At 50.4% G+C, this 16,141-nt stretch overlaps 1 protein-coding gene across 1 annotated transcript in view; it reads right to left on the reverse strand.

The window, feature by feature from the left end:
• Positions 1–9,281: 9,281 nt before the first annotated feature.
• Positions 9,282–16,141, reverse strand: part of ELAVL1 (ELAV like RNA binding protein 1) — a 37,170-nt gene continuing 30,310 nt past the window's right edge. The window contains exons 5-6 of the mRNA XM_086409626.1: positions 13,456–13,681; positions 9,282–10,834 (exon numbers count right to left, since the gene is read on the reverse strand). Of these exons, the coding sequence (XP_086265752.1) occupies positions 10,510–10,834; positions 13,456–13,681 (551 nt within the window). The 3' untranslated portion in view covers positions 9,282–10,509. The remainder of the gene's footprint in view (positions 10,835–13,455; positions 13,682–16,141) is intronic.

The raw sequence follows: 16,141 nt of genomic DNA on the forward strand, positions 1-16,141 counted from the left end.
CCCACCCTTTTTTTTAACGATTATTTTTGGTGTGGACCATTTTTAAAGTCTTTATTGAATTTTCTATGTTATGTCTTTTTTTTTTTAATTTCTATTTTTTCAGTTTTTTTTTGGCCATGAGGCATGTGGATTCTTAGCTCCCCGATCAGGGATCAAACCTGTATCCCATGCATTGGAAGGCAAAGTCTTAACCACTGAACCACCGGGGAAGTCCCGTCATCTTGAAATTCCTAATACATTTTTTTAAAACTTTATTTTTTAAGTGTGGTAAACTACACATAACCTAAAATTCACTTAAAAGAGTGCACAGCTCAGCAGCATTAAGTACATTCACACTGTCCTGCAATCACCCATTGCCTGGACTTTTTCATCTTCAGTGGAAACTGTCTGCACTAAACGCTGACTCCCCATCCCCTCCCCAGCCCCCGGCCCCCACCATCCTACCTTGTCTCCATGGACTTGACTTCTCCAGGGCTCTCACGTAAATGGAATCTTACCACGTTCGTCCTTTTGTGACTGGTTTATTTCACTTACCATGGTTCACTTGTGTTGTAGCATGTGTTAGAATTTCCTTCCTTTTAAAGGATGAATAATGTTCCATTTTACGGATACACTGCATTTTGTGTATCTGAAATTCTGGATAATTTTTAAAGAGGGGGCTCTGCATTTTCATGCTACACTAGGCCCCCAAATTACATAGCTCATCCTGTTAGCCCCTGTCACACTGAATCCAGCAGGAGGAATCCTTCCAGCTTACTCAGTCCCCTCTTCCATGGAAGTCCCAGAAGCAAACTCAGCAGTGGCAGTCGACTAACCACCCCCAACCCCCTACCCTGACTGCTTTGGGGAAGAACTCAGAAAAGACCCAGTGACACATTTAAAAATATATACGTTTATTTTTTCGGCTGTGTTGGGTCTTAGTTGTGGCACTCTGGATCTTTAGTTGCAGCATAAACTCTTAGTTGAGGCACGTGGGATTTATTCCCTGACCAGGGATTGAACACAGGCCCCCTGCATTGGGAGCATGGAGTCTTAGCCACTGGACCACCAGGGCAGATTTTGAAAGGCTTTTCATGGGCTGAACTGTCCCCCCAAAAGGTATGTTGAAATCCTAAACCCCAGGACCTCAGAATGTGACCTTCTTTGGAGGTAGGGTCTTGGGAGAGATGATAAAATTAATACGTGGTCATCATCGTGGGCCCTGATCCAGTAGGACTCATGTCCTTATAAAAAGCAGAGGTTTGGACACAGAGTCAGATGTGCACAGAGCGGAAACGATGTGAAGAGATACAGCGAGACAGGCACACGAGTGGAGGATTGCACCCCTTCCTCCAAGAGGCACACATAGAGCAGGTAGGGAGAACCCAGGCCCCTGTGAATCGGCCTGCCTACGGAGGCTCGGGGATGGCTGGGCTTGGCCTCCCCCTTCCCCATCGGCTTCCTCCATTGTCACCCTGGACGTGCCGCCCACACCTTCCTGTCTGATGCCTGGCTTCTTGTTCCCGCCTCCCCCTCCCCCACCCCACCCCGTCCACCCCTGCCCTGCCACAGGCACAGCTTACAGGATCTTAGTTCCCTGACCAGGAATCAAACCCGAGGGCCCAGGCAGTGAAAATGCTGAGTCCTAAACACTGGACCACCTGGCAATTCCCTGATGCCTTGATGCCTGGCTTATTTATTTGGTTTTGTAGCTCAGTCGGTAAAGAATCTGCCTGTAATGCAGGAGAGCCAGGTTCGATTTCTGTGTGGGAAAGATCCCCTGGAGAAGGAAACAGCAACCCAGTCCAATATTCTTGCCTAGGGAATCCCATGGACAGAGGAGCCTGGTGGGCTACATAGTCCATGGGGTCGCCGAGTCGGACGCAACTTAACGACTAAACCACGCACACCAGGTCTTAGCTGCGGCGTGTGGAATCTAGTTCCCTGACCGGGGATCAGACCCAAGCCCGCTGCACTGGGAACACGGAGTCTTAATTACTGGACTGCCAGGGAATTCCCTGATGTCTGGCTTTTTAAGGCTCTAATCTGCACTGGGCATGGGGCAGGGTACTCAAAGCGGCTGCAAAGGGAGAAATCCAGGAAGTGGGTGCTTTACACACATCTTAAATTGTAAACGTTTACAGGTTGCATCTTCACGTGGCCAAAAGCGTTTGAAAATAATACATTTTAATGTTCTTCTTTGGTCATGAAAGCAGATGAATCTTTTCAGATTTTAAGAAATTAGAAAAAAAAATTAAAAAGTGCAAGCCTTTTGAAAAAGTGTATTTAAGGTTTATACTTTGGTTTTTCTGTGAGTCTGGGGCCTGATGCCTCCATGGTCAGTTGCCCTCCTTCCGTCTCTGCAAAGCACTTTGCAACCTCTGTCTTGGACACATTCCTTTCTTTTTAAAAAATATTTATTTAGCTGCACTGGGTCTGACTTTACGGACATGGAGGAAAGAGAAAGCTCACATGTATTTATTTGTAAATCAGGACTGGTTTTAGTTTTGGAGTCCCTGGAGTCTCTCCTGTGGGGCCCTGGTGGTCCTGGAGCTCCACCACCGCAGACTGCTTCTGGGGACTTGTTCTGCCCCGTCTCTTGGTGCTCCCAGGGGTTGGCTGCTTGGTGTGGGTCGGGCAGTGGGTGGTTCACACGGTTGACCTGCCAGAGTTTGCCATGAGGCTTCACTTGCCAGAGAGAGGAGGGGGTTCATGTATGTGCCACCAGACCACTTCCCCTGCCCTGTGCCCACCCCCACCTCCTGTCCAGGGTCCCTTGAGCAGGAAAGGACCCTCCAGTGGCCTGCCTCGAGCCCTGGCCCCTCTCCCTGACAGCCACCCTGAGGCTCTTTGAGCTGCAGTGTCTTCTAGGACTCAACCAAATCCTTCAACTTTTAAAACATTGATTTTGGCTGTGCAGCATGTGGGATCTTAGTTTCCCAATCAGGAGTGGAATCCATACCCCCTGCCTTGTAAGCGTGGAATCTTAACCACTGGACCACGAGGGAAGTCCCCAAATCTTTCAACTTTGAGAAAACCAATGGGACAGAAGCTGGTCCTTGGAACAAAGCGAAGGTGAATTTTGAGGTTTCAGAGTCTACAGGAAGGCCAAAGTTAACCAGAAAGCTCCTAAACAGAAAGGGTGTCAGGACATGGACCCATGCCCACACAGGACCCCACACTCAGAGAGCCCCACTGTGCTCGGTTTAGTGTTCTGAGGTCAACGACTTGAAGTTCTTGGTACTTTTCTGAATCAGAGGCTCTGCAAATTCTGTCCCCAGTTTGGTGGAGGTTAGAAGCCCTTGGGGTCTCAGAGGGACACTGTTCCTGGAGCTCCAGGTGCAGAGGGGCTGGCTGTGTGCTCACAATATGGGAATTCCCTCCCTCAACTGTCTGGGGTGACTTGAAAGATCCCCAGGAGAGCTGGGGGTTGGGTCTAGGCCCCGGCATGTGCCCATGGGTACCTGAGCCCCTTCCTACCCCCGTGTGGTTACACAGGCAGAATGTCCCTCCTGCGGGAGGCCTTGTGTCCCCTCCGCATCCCCAACTTCCTGTCCTGGCTGAACCCCAAGACAGACAACCCAGATGCACAGAGGGAACGGGTGGTCTAAACCCAGGATGCTCCGTTATCAAACTGGTGGGGGAAAAAAGTTCACCAGCACTGAATGGTGTCCGTTTTCCCAATTGGCTGGGCTTCAGGGAATCACCTTTAAAGGACTACGGGGACAATACCAACAACTTCCTCATGGTGCCGTGAAGGACTCTAAGGTGAACAGCACACTAACAGCTAACAGGTAGCATGTCCACCAGCACCTCCTACCTCCCTGAGGTCCCCCTCACCCCAGCACTCAACACCGCCCACACACAGGATGGTGGGGGGCTTCGGTCTGTGCTTTTGGAGCCCTGGATGGGGAAAGCAAGGCATTCGCTGGGGAGGCGTGCTCCAGGGCCGGCTTGAATTCTACTGTGGGACTTGTGTGTGGCTTCCCAGAGCTCAGGGCTCGCAGCTCCACATCATCCCTACCTGTCCTACTCTGAGTGGGCTCCAGGCTGGGGGCAGAGGGCAAGGGGCCAGGGTTGCTGCCCCAGTGCCTCCCACTCTGCAGTGAAAACCACCCTCATGGCACAACTTGGTCCTTCCTATCACTAGACTCCAGGACACTAATCTCCAGTGATAGACTCCAATCACTAGGTTCTCCAGGACAACACTGTTGTCTATGGTTTTTTTTCTCTTCTGAAAATCCTTTCCAAATGAGCTAGGAAAGCATGGAGGTGAAACAAGACATAGAGATGAAGGGATGCAGGCATAGGCCCTCAGAGCCTTAACCTTGAACGGAACTGTGAAGACAGCCCCCACCCACTGGCCCCGGGCAGGAGGCCCCCACTTCAAACTCGGTCTCAACCTCTTAGCTCTGAATTCTGGAGTCAGGGAGGCTGTCCCGGGCACGACGTGGAGGTGGGGGCAGAGGGGCTGTGTTACAGCACACCCCCACTTACAGTGCCTCTCTGGCTTCTAAGTGGGCGTCAGAACTGCCGAAGCAGTCTGCCTTTCCCCCCACTTCTTTGGCTGCACCTCTAGGCATGTGGGATCTTAGTTCCCCCACCAGGGATCAAACCCATGGCCCCTGCAGTGGACTTGCAGCGTCCTAACCACTGACCAGCAGAGTGCCAGGAGTCCTCAAATCTGCTTTTTAAGACCCCTTGGGGAAGGGGATGCACACCAAGGTCTGCAATTGGCCAGGAAAGGCTGACACACAGACCCCTCCTCTTTGGGGCACAGTGATGCCGCAGGAGCTGCTGGAGGCCCCAGGACATCCCAGGGATACCCCTAGAGTCACCTCCAGCCAGAGCCCGGCCCCCTTCCCCAGGTGGTGCCGACCTGCCTCTACCATCCGGGAGGGACACGGGTTGGGTATTCCGAGGGAGCGCAATGCAGGACCATAAGACACACACACACACTCACAAAAGGAAACCCAATGACTTCAGAAGAGGCCCCGTAAGTGTTGGAGAAGTACATAAGGCTTTTAGCTGAGCCCACTGAGCGTGGGGGAGCCAGGGGTAGGGTCAGGTGGGGGCTGCTCTCTCTGCCCACCCCAGCGTTGCCCCTGGATTCAGAGCAGCTGTGGTGACTGCGGTACCTACTTGATTTGTTTTCCTTTCCACGAGGATCCTATGGACCCCATTTCACAGCTGGGGATGCTGAGGCTGGGGGAGGAGAGTCAAGGACTTGCCTACTGAGGACAGCGTGGAGTCAGGATGCGAACCTGAGACCCTGACCCTGAGACCCTGACACATCGTCCTGCCTCTAGGGGAGTCAGAACTCACCTGCCCTCCCCCGAGGGGATAAGTGTCAGAAGACATTCGGAATGGCCAGAGGCTCAGATGGATAGGCAATACTCAGGGACAAGACAGGGGGCTCACAAATCTTTGAGCCTGGAGAAGGGAGAGGTCTCTAGGTCTCCAAGGGGAGGGAGCTGATTCGTGTGGGGGGGGCGGGGGTGGGGGTGGGGGGGTGGCATCTAGGCAGAGTGGTGTGTGGCAAGGGAGCTGGGCACAGGATACATCCTAGAGTCATCCCTGGGGCTGGCTGTCCCGAGGGCTCCCTGCCTCCCCGAGCACAGAGCCTGGTGAGGGGCAGCCTCTGAACTAGGAAGCAGGGAGTCACCGGCAGCTATCACTGGCGCTTCACTCGGCGATGGCTGCTTTACAAGGCACACACCGTCACCCCCACACCACCACGTCTCCACGATCCCACTTCATTTATTACCAAAATATCACAGAATTCCAGTCATAGTTAACATACAGAGATTAACACAAACCTGATACCTGCGGGAAGGACTATGTATTCGGACAATCGCGTTGTTTTGGAATCGTAAGGCCCCACACTGTGAGCACTCCGTACTCCAAAAATACACTCTGAGAGCTTTGAAAACTGAATTAAAATGTCTACACAGCTATGAACAATTGTTTAATAAAACTTTTTCATGTTTTCATTACATGTAAATATATCAATTTGGCATCTCTATAAAAACTCTGAAAATGGTGCAAAAGTTTCATTCTCTTTGAGAAAGCCATTGACAAAAAATATTCACACTTCACTAAAATTTTGAAAAATGGTCTTCTTTCAAAGTTTCTTTATTAATCTGAAGTCTTCTGGATTATCAAAATCTAGGTTTGCTTTTTCCTCCTAAAACACTAAAGAACATTTATTCACAAGGATAAAAAGGCAAACTGGGGGGATGGAAAACTGAGGAGGACATTTTTTTTCCCTGAAAATAAAAAAAAAGAAAGAAAAAAAAGAAAAAGAAAAGAAAAAAAAAAGCTAGTTACATAAGCAATCTCCAAAGAACACAATGGGATTCATTTTATTGTTGGCTTTTGGACAGCAGTGTCACACTTTATTGAAAACAAACCCATGTAAAAACAAAGTTAAAATGAAAAATGGTACCTGAAAAATAAATTATTTTATATAAAACAAACCAATAACTTAAAACATACTAATATACAAAAGGTCTACCCATCTACTGTACAACGTGGGAACCACTTGGGAAAGTGCCCCCCACCGGCCCAGAGCAAGTCACTATACACGGAACGTTACACAGTAAAGACGTGGCCCCGACCAACGGACAAGCCTTCTCTCCTGGCAGAAGTGAAACACAGTCCTCCCGGGTCGCTGCAGACCACCGGTCAGCCTAACTTCAGTCCTCACGGGGACTTACGAGGAGTTAAGTTATTTAACGACCAAGCAGAAAACTGACTCTTGTCACCAAAAGGTTGTGGGAAAATACAATCGTTAAGAAGTCAGAGGCAAACTCAAAAGGCGTGGAAATGTGACCCCTGCTGGGGGTCCTACCGCCGTTGCAAGAAAGCGTCAGTTCCCGCTGCCACTCAGCGGAGGGCTCTCAGGACTTGGGGTGAGGGCTGGGCCTGGGAATCTGATGAGCAGCAGGTGTTTCCTGAGGTGCTGCCTCAGGTCCCAGGAGGTACCGTGGGTCCTGGGAAGATGGGAGGGATTTCAGATGGAGGAGGGCTGGGGTGGGGGTCGTGGGGTGGGAAGAGGGGCCCTTGGTGGCTTGGTCTCATTCTCTGTGATCCAGCCCAGGACGGCTGTGGAAAGCACAGGGAAGTTGTGTCAGGCAGGGATGGATGCAAAATGGGACAGCCAGGGGGACATTAACTCTGATTTTCAAGGCCAACGGCAGACTGGGGTCAGTCCACGGCCCTAGTCTGGAGGCCAACTGGCTAAGTTATTGCCAATGGCTGTCTCAGGCTTCTCACGTCTGTCTGATCCAGCAGGGCTTCCCCACCACAGCTGCCAGCTCACAAGGACCGGCTCCCTACAGCAGCGAGGTTCAGAGCCTGGAAGGTGGGTTTCCAGCACTAACGCCAAGCGCAGACTCTCGGAGGTTAAGGCAGCTGCCCTTGGCGAGGGAAAGACTCACCTTGGGGGAACAAGGAAGGTGCCGCCGGCTGAGAAAGCCCAGCCTTTGGCTATTCTGGCAAGAGGGGGGGGGCAGTGGGGGAGGATGTCGCAGTCACGGGATGTGTGACCAGAGGCACAGCCAGCGCAGAAAACCACAGCTTGGCGTATGACATTGAAAAGCTGAAGAAAGGCAGAGCTGAGGGGTAAAGAGTGGATTATTTGACTGGAACCAGGTACACAGAGGTGCAGCTGCTGAGTGAACAACTAGGAGGGCCAGTCACACAGGCCAAGAGAATTCAGTCAGAGTCTCTTTGGTATTTATGTGCCAAACCAAAGTTTTCATAAATTAACATCATCTTATCCTCAATTCTTTTTCAGCAAAATTCTTAAAGAAAAGGAGAGCATTCGTTTCACAAGATACAAATATGACTGATCTAGGTTAAAAAAATTTTTTTTTAAACATGGTTTCTTTCAGATTGTGACTTGAAAAAAAAAAAATGAGGTCTTCCTTTTGCAAACAAGCTTAGCGATGTAATGAATTTTTCGGACACAGGGCCAGCATCTGGGACTTCCGTGGCAGTGACGATTACTTTTCGGAAGTAGAACGTGTCAAAGGCAGTATCCTCCTGCACGCTCGCAAATTAAAACTCCCAAAGAAACACATGAGGGTTTTTAGCCAGAAGGCTGTTCAGAGTGGGGACCGCGTAAAACGAGACATTTACTGAGATACTCTGGGCAACTCGCAGAGGTCCGTATGCGCTTCACGTTTCCATCTCATGTGTGCTACCATCAGGAAAACCAATGTGATCCCAATAAAACAGAGGGGACGAGGGGACGGGCTATGGTGCTGGCTGTGAGCCTGTCGCTCCGCAGTGCAGGCCTCTGACAGAGTTCTCGTAGGAGACTGCATGCCAGCGTGGGCTGGCAGGCTGTGTCAGCGAGGAGGCCTAAGGGCCACCCTGAGGACGGGGAGCCTCACCTGCTCTGAGAAGATGTTAGCCCGAGGCTGGCACCACCTGCATGGTATATTTTTCTAGGAGAGCATCCCAGGCCTGGGGTGTGGAGTGCTCTGGGGTACACACAGTGGGGACCCTCTTCATGTCAAGTCCGGGCAAATGGGCCTTGGATCCAGGAGGAGGCATGTAAGCTGGCTTGGACTTAGAATCTGGAAGATCCTACAGGAGGGAGGAGGCCCTCCGTGGCACTTGGCCAACTTGTGAGACAAGACCTCAAGGGATGAACTTGGCCCTTTGTGGGGTAAGAAGAGGGCTGCATGGTAAACTGGGGAGGCTCAGGTAAGCGGCTGGCAGTCCCTCAGTAAAGCATGAGGGAAGGGATGGGGGGACGGGCAGCCTCAAATGGTCGAGGGCGGGAGTGGGGTGGTGTTTCAGAACACTGACCCACTCTGCGGAAGGCTGTGCCTACAGCCCAGTGACTTCCACTTAAATAAATAAATAAATAAATAAAGCCGCAATTCCATGATATCGATAACTAAAAAACAGCCTATCGTTCACATGCTTTATTAGTCTCTCGTGTCAAGGTTAAAAACCGCTGGTACTAAATTATGGTGGTTTTGACTCTCTCATACACTGGTTATTTATAAAAAAAATCACATCACGCTCCTGAGGAGTTGCCCGGAGCCTGGGGCCCTGCCTGTTTACCTCTCAGGCCCTCTCTCGGACTCTCCCTGCCCACTCCCCGTTTGGGAAAAAACTCCACCTGTGCGGGCGCAATCCTAACATCACAGATCCGGAAATGCTTTGTCTTGAGGCAAGTATATTTGTTGCTTAAAATTTTACGAATCCTCCCTGAATGCTGGGCTGTCTGAACCTTACCTAGCCAAAAAGAAAGAAAAGGTAAAATAAAAAACAAAACAAAATTCGAGCAAAACAAAATCAAATTTAATGGTCTTAAATGCAAAAGTAAAAACAAACAAAAAACACAAAAAAGCAAAAGAAAATTAACAGAACAACCCAAAACGTCAAGGCAGTTATGAAGAGAACTTTGAGGGTTAATCTTTAAAACTACAAATCAAAGGGTGTTTTTTTGTTGTTGTTGTTTGTTTTTTTTGTTAATAGGTAACTGTCAGGAAGTAAGTACTTTTCTGTTGAGTGTTCACAGGAGAGCAAAGTTTCAAAACAAAACCCGACTAAAATAGAAAAAAGCCTAGCGCTCACGAGAAGGGATGCAAGAAATACAATGCTCAAATGTTTCTGTGTCGTTAAAAAATAGAGCTATCTGACGCATTGGAGCTGTGGTCAATGCGCTCGGAAACTGGAGCGAAGACAGGGGTCGACAGTATCCGCTGTTGTGGGGGCACTGTGCATGCAACGTGTGGACAGGAATTCGGGGTGTCGGAGGAGCAAGGCATCTTGAGGCGTGCCTGCAGCTGAGATCTGACTCTGGAATACACTGGAGTTCCCCTGAAACTCTTTGGTCCGTTCCCATTGGCGCCTGGGCGTAGGAGACCCCTCGTGTCCTCCGCAGGGCCTGGCCCGGCCCGGCGTGCGGTCCCCCTCCCGCCGGTGGCCCACGGCAGACTGGCCCGCTGCCACAGCCGGGGCCCCTCAGCTGAGTGAGCAGCAGGTGGCAATGGGACCTGCTTGGGAAAGCAATTTCCTGTCAACCGAAGCAGAAATCGCTTAAAATGTGGAAGCGGTTGAGAAAAACACGCACTCAGCATCTGTCTAACATCTTTAGGAACTAAAACTAAAACATCATTTCTGTTTGCTTGTTGGTTTCTATCCAGTTTGTGGAGACATTGAATGAAACGCGTGTTAGACAGTCTCGGAAGTTAAAGCATGCTTCAGTTTCACCACCATCCCGAGGGACTGGTTAGTCAATGCAGTCTATTTAGATTTCTGTTTAATATATATTTTAAAGGAAATAACTTAAGAAACTTAAAATTGGTCTAACATTGTGGGATTTCAAACATTTGAACATGTCGGCTGCATCCCAAGAGTATAAAAACCTTTTCACTTCTCATTTAGACTAAGACAAACACTTGTGAAAATTGGCGCAAAATGAGTTGTACACTAACAAAAAAGTTTCAACTTCTTCACTCTTAATTATCTATTCCGTACAAAAAAAAAAAAAGCGTAAGCGAGTTATTTGTGGGACTTGTTGGTTTTGAAGGAAACCTGTAAGATTTTGTCCCCCAGGCGGTAGCCGTTCAGACTTGCTATGGCCATGGCAGCTTCTTCATAGTTTGTCATGGTCACAAAGCCAAAGCCTTTGCACTTGTTGGTGTTGAAGTCGCGAATCACTTTCACATTGGTAACGGCGCCAAACGGGCCGAACATCTGCCAGAGGATCCCCTCATCGGCATCCTGGCCCAGGTTGTAGATGAAGATGCACCAGCCCGAAGAAGCGTTGCCCGGGACATTGACACCAGAAAGCCCACTCATGTGATCTACACCCATGGGGGAGAACCTAGCAAACAGAGAGCACAGCGTTCAGGTCAGGGTCAAGGTGGGCCCGCGCGTGGACACGTGGCCCATGGGGGCGCTTGGGCTGGCAGCCCCCCACCTCGGGCACCATCAGAGTTTTTCACTGAGCGGAAGTCAATACAGTGTCAGAGGGAGGGCACGGGCTCCTTGCTCCATAGGGAATGGGATCTGAGGAGACACTGGCTGCCCGGAGTGGGTCAGAGCCTCAACCCGCCTCCCCCATTGAGGGGGCCTGTAGTGGCCTCTGACCAGCTGTTCCCTCCACCCCTCCCACTCTGGGGAGGGGGGTCCTGTTTAGTCACACCTGTACTTCCCACATTTTAAAAGATGGGAACTTCTCTACATCCTCCTAGGTACTGTTACACTCCCAGCTCCCTCTAGGGAAACCCTTCCTTATCCTATACGTCTGTGTATGTATGTGTGTTTGCCTGGGGTGGGGGAGGGCTGAATCTTCTTGTTTCTCTGAATTTTGTACCCCCCACCTCGTCAGGACCCTCCCTCTCCAAGGGTTCACAGCCAAGCAGTGTCTGCATACAGCATACACCCATGAAGGCCACTGCAGCAGAGCACAGCTCTGGACAACCTTCCACTGCTGGCTCATAACACCCCAGAAGGGCCTGGGCTGTGGACTGCAAGTCCACCAAGCTTTACCAAAAATGTGAGACCACCCAGTTTCTAAAAAAAATTTTTGGCTGCACCCCATAGTATGTGGGACTTTAGTCCCCTGACCAGGGATCGAACCCATGGCCCCTGCCTTGGAAGGCAGTCTTAGCCACTGGACTTCCAGGGAAGCCCCTGGGGCCCCCTTTCTAAAGAAACACTTTTAGTCATATAAAAATAAGCCTACAAATCATGGCCGTGGCAGTAACGATGAAGGAAGATGACAAAATTGCTACTGAAGCCATGTGGCCCTTGAGATGTTTCAAAAACACAAAAGTTAACTGTCAGAGGACCAGTTGAGAAACCTTGAGCATGACACAGCATCTCTGAAGCCCCACAATGCAATTGGAAAAGTACTACCTGCTCCAAAACGCAATCAAGTTTGAGGTGTGGGTCTGACCCAGGGGTGAGCAGGGTGCCTTCGAGTGCCACTGAACAGATTCACTCCCTGGACAGACTCTGGAGAAGAGTGGCCAGCCCCCTGGGGTGCAGCCCACTGACAGAACGGTGACCACTGATGAAGAATCAAGGCGTGCCGTGGGCCGTGATTTTGAATTTGCGGGAATGACGTTAAACAGACACACCGGATGTCTGAGTTGGTTAAATGATTTGTTAGTGGTGAGACCACAGAATCACTGAAATGGGGGTGGGTAAGGGCCCCAGAGTGCCTGTGTAAGTTGCTTTTCAGTGAGAACTGGAAAGAGGTCTGAGTTTTAAACGAACCTCGTTTCCTCTAACTTTTGTAGGATGTGGACCCAAGTTATGATAGTGGTTCACTAAACCTTGACGTATCCGTTAAACTGAAAACGATCCAAGGCTGTTCAAAAAGACAGACTGCGCTGTCTTGTTGACAGTGTAGTTCATTCTCATTCACTCCCGAGTCTCCTGCTAGTGGTAGCTGACCATCTCAACTCTCGTGAACTGCCCCCGTTCTTACCTCTGATGGTACAGAGGTAGACTGACCCATCCGATCCTAGATCTGGGGGCCCTTCTGCAAACTCTCTCCTCTTCTGGGTCTTCCTCCCTCTTATTCTTACCTCCCCTCTTTGCTCTTTCCTTTTGTCTGTCCCTGGAGGTCATGGTCACTCTCCTGCCTGGCCCTTCCTGAATTCGTGTCTCCCTTTCTCTTCTCCCCCGAGCTCTCTGGTTTTCCAGAGTTCACAGGTAACTTCCTGAACTTGGCCATCTACACCCTCCACCAGATCCACAGTGACACTGATTGCGCTATCTGACTTTCAAACTGGATCAAGCTCACCTCTGTCCACTTCCCCAGCTGTGCCTTTAAACCTGAAAAGCCAACGAAGACAGGCCAGCTTGTGGGCCTCTCTGTTGTTCATGAGGTAGTAATACAGCTGATTTCAGAGTCCAAGTCACCAGCTCTACTCGTCTCTGCTCTACTACATCCTGGCGACTAGAACTGTTTTATGTGGAAAGGCTAAGGAAGGCGGGTAAACAGTCCACCTCTAGGACGGGGCTTTTCAACAGCAGAATTAGTAATATTTAGACACCAAATGACTCCACAAGGAGGTGGACAAGAAAGGTTTGCCCTTGGGCTGCTCATCAAAAGTCTAAAACCTGTTTAGAACTCTGGAAGGAGAGCAGCCTTCCAGTGAACTCAGGCTACACCTTCCTCCCCAGATACAGGATGCTCCTCCGTATTGCGGTCCGCTTGCCTGTCCTGAGGAACTGCAGGCTGCAGTGCCAGGCGCTGGGAGCTAGCTGGAGCTGTGCCACCTTTTTTACTCCCATTAGAGACATACTCAGATGGAAACACACGGCTCCACACAGATAGCCCTCTGAGGCGGGCAGGGGACACAGAGACAGGACACGATCAGCCCAGTGTGCAGCAGTTCCTGCAGCCCGGGAGTGCCTGCCCAGCAGGCTGCGAGCAGCTGGATGCGGCACGTGTGGCCGTGGCAGGAAGAGTGCACCCTCCTGACCCACCTGAATCTCTGCGCCTGGTGGTGGACGGGGCCTCCGAACCGTCTAGCTGGTGAGTGGTACAGCTGGGAGAGCAGCGCCACGTTTTTGTTCTGGTTGGGATTGGCTGCGAACTTCACTGTAATGGGCTCGGAGGAACCTGGGGGTTTATGACCATTGAAACTGGTAATTGCCTCTTCTGCCTCCGACCGTTTGTCAAACCGGATAAACGCAACCCCTCTGGACAAACCTTTTTAACAAACCAACAAAAATGGAGTTAGGGGGAAAAAAATGCAAGGAGCTTTAAAACTGAAAAGCAAAAGTCAAGTCAGTCAGCCTACTGTGGTTTAAACTGGATGCTTGGCTAATGAGAGAAACAAAAATTAAACCTAAATATGGAAACATGAACAAATTAAAACAAACAATGACTAATAAAAGATTAAGGTTTCAAACTTTCTTCTGAGTTGAAGAAACAATGAAGCCTCTGCGCAATAAGACACTTTGGCACAACATCCCGGAGAAATGCCCCAGACCTCTTTTTTAAAAGGAAGCCACGTTTTATCCTCTGTTACTGTGGAGGTCCGGGGCCCACCACAGTGCCGGTGCACGGCATGCTGAGGGGTGGGCGGACAGTTAGGAATTCTCCCTTGCCCCAGGGTGCTCCCTCCCGTGGCCTGCCGGCCATCCGGCCTCATACCCACGCCAGGCCTTCACAGGTCACCTTCCCAGCTTGGCCTGATCTAATCCATTTGCTCAGTGCCTGACTCAGCCTCCTGAGTCTCCGAAGGACGTGGAGTCTGAGTAACCCAGCTGCCCCCTGGTGGCTCTTTCCTGCCGCCAACACCTCACTCACCTCTTGGATATTCTAAGTTTTCTGGGAAAAGTCTGGCCTCACTTGACTCTGAGGGCCCTCAGCAGTGCTGACACCCACCCATAGGCTCCCTGCCTTGGGTATGTTCATCATTGCCTTCAGCTGCCTTGGGTCCCTGGACAGGGCCTCCTGAAGGCAAGCCCCCGATTCTGCTGCTGCCCCAGCCCTTGAAGGAACAAGAACATGGCTGCCTGAATCCCAGGCCCAACTGCTGAAGGCAGGGCCAGGTCAGCCTGGCATGAGGGTGAGACCTGAACAAACCAGGTGGGAGTGGGCTCAGTCACCTTCTACCCTCCTTCTGCCCACATTCTGGGCCTGGGAGGAATGACAGGGGCTGGTCCCTTGAAGAAATGGAGAAATGAGGTGGGGCTGGGGTGAAGCAATGTGGAGCCATGAAGAGAACCAGCTCTTTCTCCTGGGGTCAAGGGTGGAGGTCGCAGTGTGGAGGTGACAGCTGAGGGCGAGTGGGGGAGCACCCTGGAGAGGAGGTTGTGGCAGACAGCCCTACCCTGGACGTTCTCACTCTCCACGGCCAGTCACAGGCTGTCCTGAGGCCTTTACCAGGTGGTGAATGACAGTTATCAGAGCAGAAGAGCCCAGGGCCCTGGACTACCGGCTAAGTGAGTGTAAGGAACACCCCCAAGTTGGCTCCCATGTCCCACAGGGTCCCATCGATAGTCCCCAGGATGGGCCCAGGGTGGGGGCCAAGGAGGGGTGTGGGGGACTCAGGCATACCAGGCAGGGGCAGCAATGACAAGTTCTACTGCCAGAAGTGGTGTCCCCTTGGGGCCTACTAATAGAATCCCACGCTCTGTTCTGACTGGGAAGAGACATCGTGGGCCCCATGTAAACAAGCAGACGGAAGTCAGGGGCATTCAGGCAGGGGTTCTTCTGCCACAACTGTAACATACTGTGAATGCCAAGTCCTAAAGCACACACCCCAACTTTCCAACTGGGAAATGCTCCCTCCTGGGGGCGCCCCCAGCACAGCACCCTGGGAGGCCACACAGTGGCCCCTGGCAGTCTCAAGGCTGCCCCCACCATGGCTCCATGACTATGTAAGTATGAACTTTAAATGGACATAGCCAGAGATGCTCACTGAGTCAGTGAGACCAGATCCGGAGATTCACATGTGCCAGGCGCAGTCTAGAGACTGAGCCCATTTTAAAATTTTAGTTCAGAAGGAACACCTGAAAACAAGTACTTGGCATACACTCTTTATTTACTCTTTAACGACACGAACGATGGCTTAGACAGATGGGAACCCGAACGAGATCTAACTGCAGGCAAATCTCATTGGAAGCCGCGGCTGGCTGGCTCCCACAGAAAGCTGCCTGCAGGGGACAGTCTCACTCTATTTAGGAAGACCTTGCGATCAAGCAGAGAGAGTGTGTGTGTGCAAGTGTGGCTTCCTTGTCTGGTTTTGTAAAATGACTATCAAATGAAAACTGCCCAAGTGAAAGCAAGAAAACCCAAGTAAAAGAAAGTTACTTAAAGTGAGGGAATATAAACTCAATGCTTGGATGAATGTATACATTTTAAAGATGAGTTTTTATTTTTCCTCTAGAGTTTTTGGATTAAGAGCAGAGACCACTAAATGGCACCATCTCTAGATGAGCCAACTATAAAAGTCATTAATTACAATGTATAAAGAAGCAAAGAAAAAAAAAAACAACAAAAAAACACTTCTGTCAGCTCAGAAATTATGGTTTTTCTTTTTTCTTTTTTTCTTTTTTTAATTAACCAGACCATCTGTTTTTTTCTTTTTAATTACTCAGGCCATTTTTTAAAAAAATTATGGGTTAAGGTTTTTTGAGCGCGTCTCTGTTTCTTTAAAAC

This window comes from Bos grunniens, chromosome 7, assembly GCF_055505025.1.
Source record: "Bos grunniens cultivar Pamir isolate PY7600 chromosome 7, Bosgru_T2T1.0, whole genome shotgun sequence".
NCBI lineage: Eukaryota > Metazoa > Chordata > Mammalia > Artiodactyla > Bovidae > Bos > Bos grunniens.